The sequence below is a fragment of the Phocoena phocoena genome, chromosome 2 (assembly GCF_963924675.1).
Source record: "Phocoena phocoena chromosome 2, mPhoPho1.1, whole genome shotgun sequence".
NCBI lineage: Eukaryota > Metazoa > Chordata > Mammalia > Artiodactyla > Phocoenidae > Phocoena > Phocoena phocoena.
Genome location: NC_089220.1, coordinates 5,385,339 through 5,399,584, shown reverse-complemented (window position 1 = coordinate 5,399,584; position 14,246 = coordinate 5,385,339). Strand labels below are relative to the sequence as shown.

Below are 14,246 nucleotides of genomic sequence, written 5' to 3'. Positions count from 1 at the left end.
TAGCCCCCGGGCCCTCCCAGCACCAGCACCCTCAGACAGAGGGCGAGCACCCCCCCCCGCCCCCGCAGTGCGAGGGGCGAGGGCAGGCCTGGGACCCGAGAGGTGGCTTCGGCAGCGGCCAGACGAGTGCAACGTTCCATACCTGCAATGTTCTCCTGCTTGGGGCAGATGCCTTTCGTGGGTGAGAGCAGGTGGTCATCTTCGTCGGGGGTGACCTGGATCCCGATCTCCACCGGCTCGGACACTTTCCTGAGCTCAGAGCGTGAGGAGGGCGGCGGGCTGCCCTTGTCCAGGCCTTTGTCATAGCAGCCACCCAGGCTGCCGCCACACTGCTTCTTCTTGTGCTCTATAAAAACCAGGATGTCCCCCAGGGGGAAGTTCATCTGACACTGTCCACAGGTGAGCAGGTCAGGGTCGGGGCCCCCCACCATCAGCCCCAGGCTGCTGGGCTCCTCTATCTCCAGACCCTCATCTTCCTCGAGGATGGTGGCCTCCACATGCTCAGGCTCTGCTGGAGAGAGAAAGGAGAAGGGAGGGGGGGGCAGAGAAGACAAGATGGGCTTAGGCAATCACAGGCACCCATCGCTCATTCCAACCCTTCCCCACCAAGAGGCAGGCCCCTCCGCTGCAGGATGCTAGACGTCACCACGTCCTCCCCACAACTCCTGGAGGCAGGGGGTTCACCATCCTGCGTGCAACAGATGGGCAAACTGAGGCTCCCGGAGCAGCGCTGCAGCTCCCAGAGGTTGCTGCTTAAGTGGTGCTGATCTTACTGCTCTCTAGTTTATTTCCTGCCAATTCCGCCTCTCCCCCCACCACCAACTCAGCATAGGGACACACACACATGACCACCCGCACATCCACACACATCTTGGTTTCACCAGAGACTGGGCCGTCTAGAGAGGTGTCTCTCAAACTCTGCAACATCTAAGAATCACCTGGGAGCTTTGAAAACCCCCGACACCCAGGCTGCACCCCAGACCAACTACACTGAGAGCCAAACATCAAGCTGTCTTTTCCTTTTTTTTTTTTTTTTTGTAAGATTCCCAGGTGATTCCGATGGGCGGCCAAGGCTGAGAACCGGGAGCCAGAGCTGTCTCTCCCGGCTTAGGCTCAAGCTGCCCCCTCCCTTCCCTCCCACCTTTCATTCACGTCCTCCCCATTCATAAGAGTCCTGCATGCATTCCTCTACCTGAGACCTGGCTGCACACCAGACAAGAAAACAGAAACCCAGACGGGCGTCCCAGGGCCAGTCCTTACGAGAGAAAGGAACCCACGGGCTCAGAAAGCAACAAGTGAGCGTTGGTTCAAAAAGAAATATTGAAAGAAAAAAAAAAAAAATGCAGGGAAGAGTCGCTGGGAGTTGGCTGGCTGAAAGCGGGAGCCGGCTTTCCTGCCAAACACTCTGCTCCCGGTCAGCCTTCCATTGCTTTGTAGATTTCCCGACACTCACCAACTCCCCACTGTCCTTTTTTGTTTGTTGGTTTTATTGTCACTCCCAGAAAAAAGAAAAGAAAAAAAAAATAATTCTTCAGACTACAAAAGCATTTCTTGGCAGATGACAAACCACACTTTCAACGGGCTGTACATTTTCATATTTCTTTAGCAGCCGATATATCTCCTTTCATTCTTTTTTGTAGGGGGCACGGGACCCAAATATTTTGAAGCTAGTAAATGCCTCAAAAAGCAGCAACCCCCTCAGGGAAAACTGGGACACACTGGCAGCCGAAACTGTCATAAATAAGGGAAGCGGACGGTGAGGTTGCATCCTTCCTCGGGGTCTGAGCAAATTCGGGGTGGAATTTTTCGAGAGCAAATGTCAGTCGTCATGTAGATAGCACAAGCGGCAGGGTCTTCAGAGAAGCAAGAGGGCAGCCAGAGGTCTGAAACCCGAGGAGGCAGGTACATTTTCTGTTGTACGGTATTTAGGAAAGGATAATGAAAACCACAGAACAGAGGGAAGAAATGGAATGGGGGAAAACACATTCCGTGGCAGTGAAGTTATTGACGGGTCAGAGCCAAAGAACAGACAATTTAAGGAAAAAATTCTGTGGCATCTTCCATCCTACATATAAATCACTGCTCTGTATTTTCTGAATACAAGCTTCTCCAGGGCCTGTGAGAGTCCATGTGTAAGACCGGATAGACGGCACATGTAACATGTATGAACTAGGCATGCACGGGTCAGTGCACAGGTATTGCTGAGAAGGGAAGTGACAATTTGAGATCCCGCCTGTGCTTATAGAAAAGCAGACAGAACCCTCGATGAATTACACGTAGAAACGCACTGGAAATGTGACCGCACAGAAACACCCCGCAGATGAGGAAATCCGAAATCTCTCGTCTGCAATACCTCTAACAAAAAGAACCTATAAGGTATGAGAAACAGTGTGCACAAAGGCAGCCCCAGAAACCACTGATTACACTTTAAAAAGAAATCGGGGTTTATTTTAAAAAGAGTTGGAAGACAATGCTACATGATTCATTTACCAATTTATTTTATGAAAAGACGCTTTGCTATGGTTAAAATGTAATCACAACCCTCACGCCGAACAGTGGTTCTAGGGGGGACTGGGTTCCAGGTTCCTGTGAACGGTTTGCCAGAATGTAAAAGGTAATTATTCAGTGCCTCTTTCCCCTTTAATGATCTAACATTGAGCAATACTGTTTATATTGAAAAGCTCGCACCTTTAATTACCAATTACATATACATAATTTCAGAGCCAAAGGAGAGGGCTGTGAAAACAGTTCTTTAGAAATATAAGGACGTATTGTAGGCCATTTCTAGAAAAGGAGCTCTAATAAATGGGGGGAGAATGTCAAAATATTGTTTTGTTAAAAAGAGAGAGAGAGAGAGGCACAAAGGAAATGCGCTAAAATGCAAAAGAAAAAGGACAAAATGAAATTGAGAATTCAAATGAAACAGGGGTGAGTTCTGTGGAGGTACCCGGGCCCTCCTGAGCGGGCCTGGCAGCCGGCTGCCTCCATAAGGGCATTTGATAAAAATAAACAAAGACAACAGCTCATCCATCCAAATCCCAACTTGATCATCCTTTCTGAGGATGGGGAGGTGTTTTCTGCCGTCTAATTTCATCTTTGGTTTCCTTGTTTTGGTTTTGCTTTTCATTAACTTTTTCAGCCAAGTCCATCCATCCGTACTCCTGGTGGGAGTTTTGGGAAGAAGCATGAATATCTCCTCTCTGTTGGGAGGTTTTAAGCTACATAATTTCAAATTTCTTTTCTCTTTTAAAAGAAACACAGACGAATTTAAAAATGAGCAAAGGTCACCTGTTCATAAGTGTCCCTCCCTCGCCCCTCCATCTTTTGCTAAGGACTCTGTACCAGAACTTTTTCCTTTTTCTCCTTTTTTTTTTGTTTTGCTGTTTTGGGTAACATCTGGTATTCTTTCCTTTATTTGGCGGCCTCTGCCTTTTCACTTTCCTCACGCAGCAAGCCCTTGTGAGTCCCAGTAATTGAGTTTGAAAATAGCCGAAGCCGTTCACTGGGCTGCAGGTCTAATTTCTCCCTCCAGCCAACCAGCCTGAGCAGCCAGGCGCTGCTGGCGTCCCATCCTGCAGACGGCTCTGAACTCGGGTCTCCAGACCCCGGGTCCAGCTCACTGCCTCCTCCAAGGGCGTGCAGGAGAAAAAGAAACACAAAAACATCCCCTTCCCCCGCTCCCCACTCACAGTGCTGAAAGTAAAACTCCTTAGGATGACAGGGGTTTTCACCCAACTCCAAGAATGGGGTTCCCTCTGCCCAGCCCCTGGCACGTGGAGCTCTGGGCTTTGACTCTGCAGGAGGCACTTCCCAGGAAGGCAGCGACGTCACCCCGAACCCCAAAACTGTCAAATTTCTAGGCCAGAGCAGGTGGACCAAGACAGCTTGCTGAATCTCATGTTCAAGGCCTTCGGAGACACCCCCAAAGGGCTGTGGTTTCACTTCCGCTGGCAGGCGGATACCGAGCTGGGCGTGTGGGGTGCGTGTGTGTGTCTGTGTGTGTGTCCCTTCTTAGAACCCTGTCCCTCACAGAAGAAATAAAAGGAGAAAGAACCACTTGCCCAAGCTCAGAGGGGGGCAAAGTGAGACGGGCCTGGCCCCCACCCCAGAACCTTCCTTCCTCTGACCTGTGGGCACCTCGACGGAGCCCACATAGCCTCAGAGAACCCGGCCCCTGCTGGGACAGGCACCCAGCGACCAGAAAGCACCAGGAAAGTGAAAAGCCACATACAAACAAAACAGCCTTTCAAATTCCCAGACCCTGTTACAGACCAGTCCCTCAGGCTGCCCTGTCCAGCAAACTTCTTCAAAAAAAGAAGGCGAAGATGAGGTCTTTTCCCCTGAGAGGATTTTTGCTTTCACGCAAAGCTCCCCGAGTGTCAGGCAGCGCTGGAAAATACTGCTGCCCTCACTAGTACGAGCTGAATAAAGTAGAGGGATCGCTAAAATGTTTGACTCATTAGAAGGAAAAATGAATGAATGCAGCAGACGACCTGTTTAAACGTCGGGTATCAGATTGGGGTGGGTCCTGAAATGTGACGTCCGAAAGCACATGGACAAACGTGTATTTACACGCACACACTTACACATTTGTTGTAATTTTCCTTTACAACAAAACCACATTTAATTCACAAGGCGAGGCCTCCTCCCAGCTGATAAATGCGTTCAGAAGCAATGAAATCAGGGTTCGCAGATAATTATGGACGTTGTTGTTAAGTGGACGAGGAAGCACTTGGTCCTAAGACTCGCTCCCCCATGCTTGGCTGGGAAGGAATGTGGGCAGAAGACAGATGGAAAGACATCATTAACACCGGCCCAGCCAAGCAGCCCACAGGCCCCCGGCAGCTGCAAAGGCCTAGCGAGCCTTACCTGGTCAGTGACTGCCCTATACACACGCTGGGCTCCAAGGGCCCCGCCCACCCTGGGTCTGCCCTAACAACTGCCCCTGCACCTGCCCTTCGGGGAATTCCAGCCAAGGGGCGGGCCTCCTGCTGTCCCCAGAGCACAGCGTGTGTGCCCTGCTGTACACACAGCGCACAGGCCCGTGTCCCCGAACCCCTGCACTGATTCAAATCCAAATCGCTGTCCTTAATGGCTAAGCCACAGACCAGGAGACACCTACATAGAATTATCGATTCAGTGATGGGGGCGTGGGTGGATAAGGGAAGGATGTGGGGAGGAGGGGTGCCAGGCTCTCAAAATCTTGGGCCACCAACGTCACAGCCGCCATCCTATTTGCACGAGTGTTTACAAGAAATGTTGAGCATCCATCCGCCTGCCGGAGCCCTGCCTCTGACTGGAGACGTTACACCTGCTTCCTACGAAGACGGAGCCTTTGCCAACCAGCCCGTGCTCACCAGTAATCTGCAAACGGATCTTTTCACTCTCCTCCCCGCGAACATTCAGGGAGGGGCCGAGACCCCAGGCGACACCTAAACGCCACTAAAACGCGAACTCGACGGAGCACGACACTTTCTGAGCTTCCATCAATGTTTAATTTATTGGCTCCAAGAGAAAATAACAACCGTGTGTGGCGGGGGGAGGGGTGGATGGGAGAGAGAAGGAATCAATTCTTGGTGGAGAAAATAATCTATGACTAGATGACGCTTAAAGGCTCGACAAGACATTTATGAAGTTCTCCGCACAGAGGGAATCGCGCAGTGCCCAGCAGAGGAGTCGCAGATAAGCGGGGAGCCTCAGGCGAGCCAGGCACGTGTTCCGAGGAGGTTCCTCGAGGGGCCACGAAGGGTCAGGACGCAGCCGGGTCCCTGACCCCCCGTCTGCCCACCAAACTCTCGCCTCCAAGCAAGGACCCGACCCAGGGAGGGTGCAGCCAGACTGGTGAGAGACAGGTTCCACAGAGAGATGAGCTCTCTCTTCCCGGACCACCTGCCCTCCAGGGAGAAGGGCTGAGGACTCCAGCCTGTTCCAGGTGTCACCCAGACCCCGAGCCTCCTTGAGACCCTCAAGGGCCACCTCCCCAGCGCCCTCAAATCCGCTGCAGGGACGGGCACGCACCAGGGCCGGCCACCACCCCACAAGGCCCCATCTGCTCCATGCCAGACACAGCACACGCCTCAAAGTGAAATGTTCAAGATTTCTGACATCTGGGCAGAGAGAAGGATGCCAGGGCACAGCCTTATCTGTAACGTGGATTTCCCTTCCCGCGAAAATGACCCAGGGTCTGGCTGACTGGGCCCATCATGGGGAAGGCTTGGCCTGCATTTCAGGAAGGCGGGGGTTCCTGATCCGAGGAGAGGTTTGGGGTGCAGGAAGAACCCAGCCGGTAGACTCCAGGTGGGGAGCTCCGAGGGTGTGAGGGGCACCCCCATATACATACACACATTGTCCTCCATGCCCCCTGCCTGGTTTCAGAATACTTTAGCGTGTTAAAATCAGCTCGCTGCAACACACCCTAACTTGCTCCACGGACTCAGTCCAACCTCTCCCCCCTCCCGCAATGCATCCCGCAAAACTGAGCTCCGGAGGCCGGGTCTCACACATTCAAAAGCAGGAAAAAGAGCCCATTAAGGAAAGCAGCGTTCAGGTGTATTCACACAGCCCGTCCACTACTAAAAGGTTACTAAGAAAAAAGTCAAGTCCATGAGACCAAAGAATGGAGTGACCTATGATTTGAGAAATAAAATAGTTCTTTAAAGAAAAAAAAAAAAAAAAAGGAAAGGTACAGAAATACTTCTAAACACATTCAGAAGATTCCATAAAATTGCAAACGCCTTAAATCTTCAGAGACACAACAGAGCTCATAACGATGCGATATAAAAGCATTCTTCGGGTCCCAACGAAGAGATTTGTTTTATTTAACGCTGTGCTTTTTCAAAGGTGCTATGCAGAAGAAAAGGACCATCCATACAGGACGCTGAGCTACAAGCCCTTAACTGGAGGAGATTCTGAGGCTGACAGCAAACTAGCAAGAGTGGAAGCTGCTTTCAGCATCTCATTTCCAAGGTAGAAATTTAAACAGGATCCTCCACCACTTTTTTAATTCTTAGCAGGGCATCCATTTCTGAGGTCCACGTTCATCACAGTAACATTGGCATTCAACTTCCTTGAGTCATTTCTGTGTGTTGTTTTAGCACAGAAGTTGTTAGAACATTCTCAAGTGTATTTGCATTTCAGCAGTTCAATTGAAGGGGGTCATAAAAAAGTTGTGTAAAACAGAGGATTTTTTTTTTTTTACTTTGAAGTTACCTAATTTTGTGTGGTCTGGGATTTCATTATAGTACCAGAGCTCAGTCTGTCTGATTCAACACCCAAGCAGATGAGCTGCCTCGAAAAAGAAATAAAGAATGAATTTCTTGAATTTCAGCAACTACACAAAAGACTTGCATATGTCAAAATGCCGGACGACAGTCCCCGTGAATGTAGCACCATTAATCAAAGCGCAATCTGGTGTCACTTTTGCCAGTAAAAACGATGCTGTTCCCCTCACCCCGCTCGCAGGCTCGTGCAGAAGACACACGAAGTGTGTCCCTCTGCTTTTCATGTGTCTCCAAATAGCCTGCTCTCGGCACTTTTTATACACGCCTGGGGAAAACTACTGCTCCAGGGAGGCGGTCAACAAATGGCTTTTCTTGGGGAGGGGACGACAGCTCGGGTAGATCTCACTGAGGTTTGGCTCTCTGGGAAGGAAGGAAGATGTGTGGGATTGGGAGCCGGGGGTAGGGAAAAGGACACACAGGCCCCCAGGCCCAATCGTGTGAGTAAATAGAGCTGGAAAGTGACAAAGCCATGCTCAGAGCAGCCGGGTGACACAGACATTCATCCCTGGTCTTCTGATGTGCCCTCTCCCCATGAAAAAAATACCCCAGTGGGCCCACAGCTAACACCACCTGCAGACGCGTGGCCGGCATCAACAACTTGACCGTGGGCATGGTCCCCAAGGAGCATTTACTGTCCCTTGTCTTCCCAGATGTGACAACAGCATTAAACTTAGTCCAAAGTACCTGGAGAGTTTCAGCTAACGGTAAGACCTAACTGGACAGCCAGAAGGTCCTTCCTTAAGCCATAGGAGATGGAGGAGATAGTCCCCAAAGGTCAAGGACCCCATCTTTACCCTCCCCCATAAAATATTTTTCTTCACACATTGTGGTATCTGTAGTCTGTGTTTAGTTACAGCTTGTGAAACTCCCCCAAGTTCCAAGGCAAAGGATTGGGGATTTCTGAAATGAATTTTTTTAACGGTTTTCTGCAGGCCAGAGGCAACTGTCCCAGCCCAAGGCTTCGAGGTGACAGTGACGCCTCATCTCTGAGTTGTCAAATGAGCTCGCTGCCACAATATGCTTACAGCAGGCTCGATTCAAACATTAAATGAAGTAGAGAAATCATCAGAGAAATTGCTGGCCCTCTGTACTGGAGAGTGAAGGCTCTTGCTCTGCCTGATGACAGCGCTAGGCTTTTGTCTGACCTAATTTATTTCTCTTTCAGGTTAGAATAAAGCACTCCTTTCCTGTCGCCACGTAACCTCTTCTGCCCATATATTGAACTCAAGTAGAAGACTCTGGGTTAACTGTGCTGTCTGCAGATTTCTTTTTTTTTTTTTTTTTTTTTGCGGTACGCGGGCCTCTCAGTGCTGTGGCCTCTCCCGTTGCGGAGCACAGGCTCCGGACGCGCAGGCTCAGCGGCCATGGCTCACGGGCCCAACCGCTCCGCGGCACGTGGGATCTTCCCGGACCGGGGCACGAACCCGCGTCCCCTGCATCGGCAGGCGGACCCTCAACCACTGCGCCACCAGGGAAGCCCTCTGCAGATTTCTTGAACTTGGAGAAGAAGACATTATAGATCCACAAATTCCGTGATCAAAAGCACACGTATTCCCCAGCACGAAATTACACGGTTAGGGGAGAAATCGTGTCGTTAAAAGCCATCCATTAAGGGCACCGTTTGGGGTGAAAGGTATTAGCAACGCTGGGTCTAGCAAGCACATACTCCTTCCAGACAAAGGTTTACACATTGAGTTGGCATTTTATCTCTTTGGGGAACGGTGCTGTCTCACTTAGTACAGTGGGAACATTACCTAACAAATGGAATTGAGGATCCAAGTGTTATAAAATCTGAGCTGAAAAGATCTCCGCTCATCAAGCTGTTTTAGACGCATGACTCCGCAGAGCAGTGGCAGATCCCCAGGTCTGTGACATGCAACACAGGAAGGGACAAAACGAGGTTCACTCTTCCCAGACCCCCTCACCCCATCAGGCATGCCTCAACGACCTAACGCAATTCAGAAAGTCAAGACCACAGAGTAACCGGAGGAAACACGCCCATTCAAAGCTAACAATTGTAACTGTTTAAAAAAAAAAAATTAAAAAAAAGAAAATTGCCCCCATCTGCCTAGTGAGGGCTTGTAAATCAATGCCGATGGCTTGAAAATAGATTTCTCAAACTTATATTCTCATTTTGTCCTGCTCGACTCTCTGCAGGAAAATCAATATTACAACTTCACACTTAGGACATTTTGCAGCAACGTAAACTGCTTTCGCAGCTGATGGAAGCCGGGTCCCGGCCCCTCGCAGCGACGGCTCCACGCATGACACGGGCACCGAGCTCCCCCTAGCTGCCAAGAGGCGCCAGACGCTGCTGGGCGTTGCAGCCTTGCCATCAACTAAAAGCCAATTCAACTGAAAGTTTATTTTGGAAAGTATTTTATCACAACAAGCAACAGAGAATGCAAAGCGATCGTTGAAAGGAGATGAAAAGGAAAAAGAGAAGGCGGGTGCAAGCCGTGTTCTAAGCCCAAAGACAGTGCCAAGAGCTCGATTCTGATAAGGCGCTAGAAACCGGTGTCCTCTACAGTGGGAAACAGATCGATTGCTTTGCGCGCTTCCATCTCACCTGAGACAGATGCTAATTACTGTCCGGTGCACCCAAAATTGGCCTCCCCTTGGGTCAATAAGACCCATCTGGCCCTGCACAGTGGTCAGCAAAGCATCACACCCCAGCATCTGACTCAGCCTCCCTCCATGTTCCTAAGACCGCCTTCACCAAAGCAACTGCATTCACTCCAGCACTTGAGAAATGACTCGTTTTCTGTTACGAAATATTTTGAAGGCCAGACAAAAATCGCCAAGGCCAAAGCACAGAGAGCCACCTCCCACCCTCATAAAAAAAAAGGAAATATGCCCCCGTGCATAATTTTCAGGGACGGAAAGACTACCCTTTAAAAATATTATGGGTTGTTAAAATATGCTCATGGCTATTTTTTCTCTCAGGTGTGAATTACAAATGAATAAAGTCCGCTTGGCATAACACCTTGGATGAACACATTTCCATTCTCCCTTAGAATCAGAGCAGCTGACTTATATCACACTTCTAACGATATGGGGTTCCCTTCTGTGCAGAAGGGAGACAAGCTTCACTCCCCCCACCAACTACCAAAAAAGAAGAGGGACCCAGGTCTTATGAAATTTATCAGAGGCCCAGTTTTGAAAGATATGTGGACACCTGGAGATATACTCTACCCTGGGGAGTTAAGATAATTGTAAGCACAGCGGCCTTCAAAACACACAGCCACAGCAAAGCCTAAAAGGCAACCATGGAATTAACACACCCTAACTTCCGTGTCAAATCTTGGGTCTCTAGTTATTCTGCAAAATCGTGAATTCATACGGAAAATTACTAACCTTCCAAGGAAACCTGTTGGTGAGTTGTTGAAAAAATCACCTTCTCTGGGGCTGTGTAATCTACCCTGGCCTTATTTCCTTCGGGAAGCCTCAGAGCTCCTGCACGGCCTGGGGTTCATCTGCCTCCCCACTCACCCGGCCTGGCACAGTGGGCTCACGGCCCTTCCCTCTGCCTGGCCGGTCACTGGTCCTCATCCTACCCTGTCCACCACTGTCACTGTGTTGTTTTGTGTTTGTTTTTCTTGAAAGCTGTGTCTGTCCTCCGGTTTTAAAAGCCACATCCATCTGGGTCAAACATTTTGAAACAAACCAGAAGCCTCAGTCTTCATCCCCAGCTGTCTCCCACTCTCTCTTTTCTACCTCACTCCTCTTCTCACTGGCCCTGTCTGTAAATTTAACCAGCTCATTATGGAGCCCTTCTCCCACTTGCCAACCCCCCTGCAAGATGATCGATGCTGTTTGTGTGCTCTTCTGTTTCTCAAACCATCAGTTATACTGAGTTGCATCATCTCTAAATAACCTGAGGCCGGCGGGCTGCCACCCAACTGAAGATGCACCACGTTTTAGGCTGTTTCTTTCACACTTGAAATCTAAAATGTGGACACCGGAAAGGGGCTGTGGCAGCACCCATTTTGCTGGCCAGGGCTCCAGAGCACCCGAGACCCACAACTCCTGCATCATTGTGGAAAAGCACACTTGCACAGGCCCTACAGCCTAAACTGTATCCAATTCTTGCCTTTCCCCTGCCTGCACTCCCACCTTCCGGGTGACATAGGACAGACAGAAAAGCCAGCTGCTTTTGGATAATAAATAGCCTTGTCTGAAAACTGGCTGGACCACTCTCCCTGCTTAAACCCCCGCATATGCACTGGGCTCCGTGCGCTCCAGGAAGGCAGGTGGGATGTCCTTTGCCCCCTGGTCTCCTCCCCACCTCTCCTTCCCTGCCACTGCTCCAGTGTCAGCCGGCTTTCCCCAGCACTGCTCTGAGCAAGACTGAAACAGCTGTGAAACAAATGAAGGATGGAAGGATGTTGCACTAGGCACCCCTCGCCCCCCATGCCCAGCTGCCGCCAGTCCTCCTGGCCAGGGCTTGCTCCTGAGGTCCCAGGAACACCAGAGAGGAGAGAGCAAAAGCAAAGCGAACCTACCTGCTTCTTTCCCCCTTTACACACAACTGCAAACACTCCTGGCTCCTTCGCTGCTGCCAGCTTGGCAATGCACCCCAGACAACTCCCCCTTCCCGGACTCCCCCCCCCCAACTTCCCCCTCCTCAAAAACAACCCTTGCAATTATACAGAGGCTCTGTGGGGCAAATTGCCTCCTGGAGAAATTAGGCGTCTGCAAGTACAGACATTCTAACAGCCACTCCACCATCTAAACGGGGGAGGGGGGTAGAATAAGCGACTGCTAAAGGATTGGTAAAGGATGAAATGTCAACTGGCGATGAGGACCTTGATCAAACCAGGTTCAAATATGGTTGCAAAACATTTTGTTTTAAATGCAACCAGCGAGTCTCCTTTGATGTTACAATGATGAAAAATAGAAGTCCTCTTCCCTCCCTCCAGAAAGGTATCCCTCTCCCAAAGCAAGCCCACTTTAATATCTATTCCCTTCCCCCCAAAATAATAATAAATCCACAAATTCTTACTAATGTATCTGCTGTAACAAAGGAGAGATGGCAGCAGCAAATGCTCCGAGCAGATGGCGCCTATGCTGGGTTTTCAGGGGAGGGGAGAACCCCTTTATATATTTATTTATTTATTTAAATTTTTAAAAATATAACATAAATATTCGGCTCTCGGCCGCCCCGCAGCCGGTCCTCGGCGGCGGCTGGGCGCGCAGCCCTCTCCAGCTCCGCGCCGGCAGCCCGGCCCCAGCCTGACGAGGTGCTCCAAGGATTGCAGGAACACAACCTGCCCGCTGTTTCGATGGCACCCAGAGGACGTTTTATTTCTATTGCAGTTTCAAAACAATTTAAAAAAAAAAAAAAAAAAAAAAAGCAAAGGCGACCCAGGCACCGCGAGAGAAAGGACCGCGGGGAAAGGTTTGCGCGCCGCGGAGCAGCGGCCCCGCGGGCTGCGGCAGGCGGGGAGCGCTGCGAGCCGACCTTCCGGGGGTGCAAGCGTGCAGGCGGCCGGGCGAGCTCCCCTGCAAACCCCGTACCTGGCCCGCTCCCGCACGCTTCTTCCCTTTGCTAAATAAACCCGACTGGGGCGCTGGAAGCTGCTGCGTCTCTGCCCCGCTGCCTGACTTTGCCCGCCCCGCCACTTGCTTGAAATCCACACGATTTCAGCCGGTGGATTTCCACTGCGACCTGCCTTGTTTATTTAGATACGGGAGATGAAAGATCCGAGATAGGAAGATGGGTGAGAGATTGATAGATCTCTTTCCTTTTTTCTTTTTTTCTTCCCCCCCCCCCCATCACTATTGTACAAGCACATCCCACTCCTAGCTAACAACGCTTTTTTTCCCCCCGTGGCGGGGATTTTTCACCAGCCCCCGATGCCCCCACCTTCTTTTGGAGTGGGGGAAAGAAGACAAGATCATCCCAGGAGACAGACGGAGGTGGGGAAATGGGGGTTGGGGTGCAGGAGCCCGGCAAACAGCCACGCAGCTGGATTCTTTTGCAAATAGCAAGAGGAGGGGAGAGAAAGGCGGCTGCGGAATCCTAGGACCGGCGTGGCCGGCGCCCTGCCCGGCCGGGTGCAGCGCCTGGGGGACTCGGAGCCGGCGGCCGCCCCTCGCCCCGCATCTCCCCCAGGCCCGAGCGCACCCCGCTCTCCTCCGCCCGCGCCGTCAGCGCGGACCCACGCGCTAGCCAACTTTTCCCCACTTCCCGGCTCCCCTCCCCCTCCGCTCCCCCAGCCCCCTCCCCCTCCTCTCCAAACCCCGCCACCAGCGCCGCCGCCGCCACACACGCCGCTCGGAGGGGCGAGCGTCCAGCCGGGATCCGCGCGCACACACACACCTCCTCCAGCCCGCGCGCCCCCTCCCCGGCCCGGAGCCCCGCTCCGCAGGCCCCCGAGCCCGAGGCGCGTCTGAGTGCGCAGAGCCCGGACTCTCCGGGCTGCAAAGAAACTTTCCCAAGGCCCCCCGCCCCCTACCATGCTCTGGGCCGACGCTGCTGCCTCTGCGAGCCCGCGGGCCTCCCCGGCGCCCGGCCCGGCTGCGCCTGGCTCGGTGTCCCCAGCCCCGGGCGCCCGGAGCCCCATCCTCCGGCCCCTCGCGCGCACGCCGCAGACACTTACGGGTGATGAGCTCCCTCTGGGACAAGTGCTGCGGGTTGCCCTGTTTGCGGCGGGACATTGCCCCGGCATCTATTCTGGCATCGCCCGGAGAGCTGCACCGATGGGGGGAGCCGGGGGAGGGGTCCGAGCCGCCGCCGCTGCCGCCGCGCCGCGCCGCTGCCGCCGCTGCCGCCGCCGCCGCCGCGCCTCCTCCTCTGCCCGGGTTGGTGTTTTGGTTTTTTTTTTTTCCTTCCCCTCTTGCCCTCTCTTCCTCCTCTTCTTCTTCTTTATTTTGCGCTTTCTTCTATGCTGTTTTTTGTTTTGTTTGCAAAAAAAAAGAAAAAGAGAAGGAAAAAGAAAAGCCTCTCGATCTAAAATAGGA

The 14,246-nt window shown here is 51.9% G+C and overlaps 1 protein-coding gene across 4 annotated transcripts in view; it reads right to left on the bottom strand.

Moving 5' to 3' along the window:
• The window catches only part of BCL11B (BCL11 transcription factor B), a 90,970-nt gene extending 77,027 nt beyond the window's left edge, over positions 1–13,943 (bottom strand). For 2 of the 4 annotated variants that reach the window (XM_065871219.1, XM_065871221.1), the window contains exons 1-2: positions 13,886–13,943; positions 143–511 (exon numbers count right to left, since the gene is read on the bottom strand). In XM_065871219.1, coding sequence (XP_065727291.1) covers positions 143–511; positions 13,886–13,943 — 427 coding nt within the window. The remainder of the gene's footprint in view (positions 1–142; positions 512–13,885) is intronic. The other 2 variants (XM_065871220.1, XM_065871222.1) reach the window with 1 other exon arrangement.
• Between the last annotated feature and the right edge of the window lie 303 nt (positions 13,944–14,246).